The 6,158-nt window shown below is 41.7% G+C and overlaps 1 protein-coding gene across 1 annotated transcript in view; it reads left to right on the top strand.

The window, feature by feature from the left end:
* Positions 1-5,188, top strand: part of kiaa1109 (KIAA1109 ortholog) — an 84,217-nt gene extending 79,029 nt beyond the window's left edge. The window contains 5 exon segments of the mRNA XM_029459954.1: positions 89-292; positions 1,489-1,683; positions 2,033-2,167; positions 3,373-3,532; positions 4,268-5,188. Of these exon segments, the coding sequence (XP_029315814.1) occupies positions 89-292; positions 1,489-1,683; positions 2,033-2,167; positions 3,373-3,532; positions 4,268-4,484 (911 nt within the window). The 3' untranslated portion in view covers positions 4,485-5,188.
* The last annotated feature ends 970 nt before the right edge of the window (positions 5,189-6,158 follow it).

The following is a 6,158-nucleotide window of genomic DNA, read 5'->3' on the forward strand; positions in this document are numbered from 1 at the left end:
ATTAAAGAATGATTAATAACAAAACATAACTAGTATTTAACACTGTGATGCTTTTTTAATAACTGACTTCTGTCCGTGTCCCATCCAGGCTCCAAAGATGATTCTACCTACATTGTTCAGACACTGGATTTCCATCTTGGTCATAACACTATGGTGACCAAACCCTGTGGTGCACTCGAAAGTCCAATGGCCACCATAACCAAAATAACTCGGCGGAGGCATGAAAACCCCCCACATGGAGTCGCTACAGTCAAAGAATGGTTCAACTACGTCACTGCCATGAGGAATGAAGGTAACCAGTTCTTTAGTTTTTTACAAAATAAATAATAATATAGATAGATAGATAGATAAATATATTTTTTAAATGCGACTCAGTTATTTGTATCCTGTATTCCCAAATTTTAAATCTGTACCTCACCCCCGTCAGCCCGCCATGTCTGAAGTGAAAACGCAGAATTTTATAAGTGACACTGACATAAACAAACTTTATTAAAGATTCACATTTATTCAAGTCTGTCTTGAAACAACACTGATATGCAGACTTGTACAATGAAAACTGGAACTCTTCACAGCCCGTATGAACAAGAGGAACAATTTTAGCAACCAAAAAGTGGTCTGCGATGTTACATCTGGGCTTGTGAGTGTGGACTAAAACTATTAGTCACACCTGCGTATGAGATGGGTGCATGTCTAATCACACACTGCATGTACAGTGCACTGTACACTACCCTTATAGATATACATGTGTTAGAAGCAGTGGCGGGTCGTGCATTTCACACCTAGGCCTAGGCATGGGTACCGCTCGTAGTTAGTGATTTGAAAGTGGCGGACAAACCCTTTTCCCGGCTGTTATAGGCTCGCTAGCATCGGGGTTGGCCGTTCTCTTCTCACGATGTCTAGCTTTTCTTGAAAGGTTTGTCTTGAAAATGGCGTTGTAATTATATCTGCGACCAAATCGATCTCTTCTCCTCCTTCAGCCATTGTGGGTTGAAAAAAAACAGCTTGTAGAAATCTACACAAATTAGCTCGTTCAAGTTCAGTTTGCTAGCTCTGCATAGCTCTGCCTCACAATAGTGCGTATCCAATCAAAAGAAGTGCACGTGCTGACGTTATCGTACGCATGCTGACGTTATCGTACGCATGCTGACGTTATCGTACGCCTGCTAGCCTGCTAGAATTTTTGTAGGCTTGCTGTTTTAGTTTTATCTCCGACAACCTAATAAAGTGGAAGAGGAATGCAAATGGTTGCTTCATTGTGCTATCTTCTTTCCTAACTTTAAACCTCCCAGCTTCAGACAGCTCTGACTAAAAGAAGACAGACGCAGCGCTTTCTTTCTCCAGAAGAGCCACTGTCTGTCGATCTACTTTCAGCTGCTGCCTGTTATCTTAAATGTAAAATAGGTGCAGATACTGTTGTATTGAACAAAGCAGGGGAGCACAGAAGTGTGAACATTAGCTTTTTTTGACGCGTCTTATCTCTTGTTTCAGAGTTGAACTTGCTCAGGAACGTGGAAGCCAATAACCAAGAGAGCGGAGTGGCTGCCAAGAGCTCCAGTCTGCTGAGCAGCTTCCGCAGCTCCTCCAGCTACAACCATGAGACTGAGACAATCTTTGCTCTTCCCAGAATGCAACTGGACTTCAAGTCTATCCACGTACAAGATCCTGATGAACCCTCTCTAACAGGTACACAAAGTAATGAAACTACAGAAGTATTTCCTCTGACTGTTTCTACGGTCAGACTCTTTCCTTTCATCACGTCAGCAAATATTGTGTAAACTATTGTTTTCTTTTTCAATCTGGTTTAAAGACATTTGCTTTCAGGCCAAGGTCAGTGATGGACCATTTGTAACACACAGCTCCGCTGACAAAACACACTTCCATGTTATAGTCTGTCGTATACACTCAGTGCAAACTCTAGTGAAGTCTAGTCTCATGCTAACCCTACAGGTGTGGAGGAAGTTAAAGTACAAGAAGCAATGGTTTGTCTCTGCTCCAGATCTTTTATGTTTTTTTGTTTTTACTTTTTTCCCAGACTCCAACAGCAAACCCAAAGTGGAGTGCAGCGTGGTGACGGAGTTCACAGACCACATCTGTGTCACCATGGACGCTGAGCTCATCATGTTTCTTCATGACCTGGTTTCTGCCTACCTGAAGGAGAAGGAGAAAGGTTTCTGGCTTTACACCATCATCCATTCATTCATTCATTCCTTAAAGGAATAGTTCATATGATGTTTTGAAGTGTGGAAAACACAGAGGAGTGCCAGCACAGAAGCTAACCAGTGTTCTGCTGTGGACGTATTTTAGCCACCTAAAACAAATCTACATCAGTTTAAGTGTTCGCTGTATTTAGAATATTTCCACTGCTTTACCTTAACATCAGGACGGGAAACTGCAGCCGTTCTCTTCAAAGCCACCAGACTCAGGAGTTGCTGTTCAAACTAATCAATTGTGTTGAATCCAAACCAAAGTCTCACTAACTCACTAACTGATGGAGGCAGCGGCAGACTGCAAGTAAAATGACTGTTTTTGTCAAAGGAGTGTGGTGGCTTTGAAGAGAGAATATATAACTGCTTCAGTATAGCGTACACTGACTTTGATTTCCTTTTTTACGTAGCCCCCGTCCACAGCAGTACATTGCTTAGCTCCGTACTGGTCCTCCTGTCTGCCTCTCCAGACTGCATCTGTTGTGTGTAACCCCACTTTAAACTATCCAAACGTTCCCTTTAACCCTTTCACTCAGCGATAGATAAACAATGTTTGGTCACTGTTTACACTCTCTGGGATATCTGAGTCATCTACTACAGGTGTAGCCATGAAGTGTAATTTGAGAGTGAAAATAGTCTGCGAAGAGAAAATGACTCATCAAACTGTCCAAGGAGAAATAACCATATTAAACACATCTCTCTGCCTCTGTACCTGTGAAGCCACTTGGAGTGCAGCATGAAACGCAGGCAGCCGAGAGTTATTTTCACACACAGCGGGGAGGTCACAGTGCCCAGCGCAGGCAGCATTTTAATGGCTTCCACATTGTCACAAAGGAACAAATTAGCACTCTTTATGCAGACAACCTCACATTCTTCATGACAATTACAACAGTGACTTTTGTTCTGTTGATTCTGCAGCTGAATAGAAAGAGAGAAGATATTCCATCAGCTTGATCCGTCCTGATTAATTGAAGTAGGGCAGATGGGTATTTGAATGTGAATAGAGTCTCGATCTATAGTATCAAGGTGCCTTCAGGGATATTAATGAATGTGTATTGTGTTCTGCCTCCTGGATGTTGTTGTTGTTGTTGTTGTTGTTGTTGTTGTTGTTGTTGTTGTTGAAGCAAACAACCTCATTGCCTTCTCTTCTTCCCCCGCGCGTCCTCAGCCCTTTTCGCCCCGCGGATGTTCACGACTCGGCCCGGCCAGAAGAGCCCCACAGCCCTGCACGACGAGAGCTCCACGGACAAGGACGACGGCATCAACTACACCACGGTGGACTGGAGGGAGTTCATGTGCAACACCTGGCACCTGGAGCCCACTCTCAGGTCAGCGCCGCTCCAGAGCACCACAGACATTTGGAGTGTTTTGTTTTGTTAACAGACGCACTCTCTTTCTTATGACGGAGTCACAATGCTCATGCATGAATACGCTCATTCCAAACTGGCAGAGGAATAATAGAAAAGAGCGTTTGTCACGCTGCACATTCTCTATGACCTTGTTTATACAATGATGCACAGACCCAGCTTGCATTTCCAGGCATACAAGGCTGTCATGCATCATTGTAGAGGACGATTAGAAATTACATTAAAATGACTGTTTTACACTAAAAACTGCTGACACCCATGTCTATAACTCATTATAAACTACTTATAATGCGTTATGATCTGCTTATAACACTGCATAATTATACTTATAAGTACTCATTATTACTCAGAATGATTTAATACAATAATTATAACACATTGTTTTTGCAAAGATCATAGTGTATTATAATTCCCATAGTTGTAATACATTATAATCTTTTTATTATGCATTATAACCACTGTTGGAGTAACTGATAATCACATTATAATGCATTTTAAGTGGTCATTGTTTGCTTTAAGTAAAGGGAAAAAGATATCATTACATTTAAGCAAGAACAACACTTTGTAAAAAATAGATGTTTACTTTTATTTATCGTCTCTGTAGTTTTAAAACGCTCCTTTTTATCAATCTGAGCTGAAATAATTCTCACATTATAAGCATGCATCAACTAAACTCAACATTTCCTCTCTGTTCAGGCTCATCTCCTGGACGGGACGTAAGATCGACCCAGTGGGTGTGGACTACATCTTGCAGAAGCTGGGCTTCCATCACGCACGGACTACGATTCCCAAGTGGCTGCAGAGGGGCGTGATGGACCCGTTAGACAAGGTGCTGTCGGTGCTCATCAAGAAGCTGGGCACCGCCCTGCAGGACGAGAAGGACAAGAAAGGCAGGGACAAAGAGGACCACTGAGGAACAGTCGCACGTGTCACTGAACACTGGATTACAAAGGCCACTACTGTACACTACATTGTCAAACGTCCCCATTTTATCTGCTACAGCCTGTGAATTTCAGCATAGTTGTTAACCGTGGTGCACGCCACAAGCGACTCTGACTGAAGTGTTTTGCAGCGATGTCGTTTTCTGTATATTTTGAACAAAGTAGCAAATGTTAGACTTATTTGCCTGCTTTAATGGTGAAAACCCTGCCTCTTTTACCTGTTGTAAATGACCGTACTGAAATCGCTTGAAAGTTTATTTTAAGGCTTACCACTATGTCATGAGAAATGATTTCTTATACCATTGCCTTTTTCTTTGTTTCCCATGGAACACATGGTAGATATGCTTTATGTATTTTATAGTGTAGTTTTAAGATATTTAAGAACAGTTCAGTGACCGTGTTCTTGATTTTATTTTCTGATGTGAACAAATAAATACTGGGAGGTTACGGCACAACATCCACTCAGTCAGGACAACATGAACTTGTAATTATAATTTGAACCAAGATCGCTATTTATGGGTATGTGAAATGCAAAGTCTATAACATGTATTAGCTTGGTGTGTCAAGCTTATTTTTGTCCTTTTTTTAAATCCATACAGTAGAACCAGTGTATATAATTACATTTCTTAAATATGTTGATTTCCTAACTTAATAAAAATATTGCCATTCAATTTTTGATTAGGCTCAGGTCTCTTATTTTCTTCAGTTGTTTAAAACTAACTTCAATTTAAGTTTCCATTAAAAGGTGCATTCCACCCATTTTATGCGTAAAGGTCTGTTTTCTCGTCATGAGGAGTAATATGTGGAAACGGTTATTTAATATTTTCTGTGGCTCTAGAGGAGTCTGAAAAAGATGACCCTGATGAGGTCATAGTGATTGACAGCATTTTAAAAACGCATTTACCAGGCAGGGAGACTCCAAGAGAAAACCAATGCTGTTCATTCTGCTGCTAATTCTTTTTTTAATGTGCCACATCTTTACGCAGGAGCAACACTAAAGCACTAGAATACTCCTGTGATGAAGTTTAGTCTCCGTAGGTGGCGCTCTGTCTGTTATCTTAAAGCAGTTGTGGCTTTTACTGCAATCTGTGAAATGAATCACTTCATGCCAAAGGATGTTTCCCAGGAAACAGCTGTCAGACAGAACTTCAAATGAAATTTTAATGAACTGGGAATAGGTTATGTTTTTTTTTAAAGTGTCTCACATTGTTTGAATCAAAGCTTGTAATGGCGTCAGCAGAAATACATTTTCTTTCTTCAGGCAGTAATTTGTTTCTGTTCTGGCTTTTTAGGTCAATTAATGAGGATGTGTAAGTCTAAGAGATACACTGCCATTCTCCCCCCCCCCCCCCCCCCCCCCCATAAAAAGCCTGCTGTGCTCACCGTGGGCTTTTGTTAATACACTACTCGGTCTGACTGTGAGACTCCCCCTACCAGCGCTACTCTCCTCCACTGTGATATCCCCCCTCACCACGAGCCATGTTCCACTTTTGGTTTCATGCCATGCTTTTGCATTTTTGATGGTGCGTTGGCGGGTGAAGGAGAGCGCGGTGGCACTGTGGAGAGGAAGAACAGCGGGCTTCCTCTTTAATGTCTGCTGTGAGTTTACAGCAGTGTCACCTGGGGAAAGCCAGACAGCTCAGTGT

Source organism: Cottoperca gobio, chromosome 22 (genome assembly GCF_900634415.1).
Source record: "Cottoperca gobio chromosome 22, fCotGob3.1, whole genome shotgun sequence".
Lineage (NCBI taxonomy): Eukaryota > Metazoa > Chordata > Actinopteri > Perciformes > Bovichtidae > Cottoperca > Cottoperca gobio.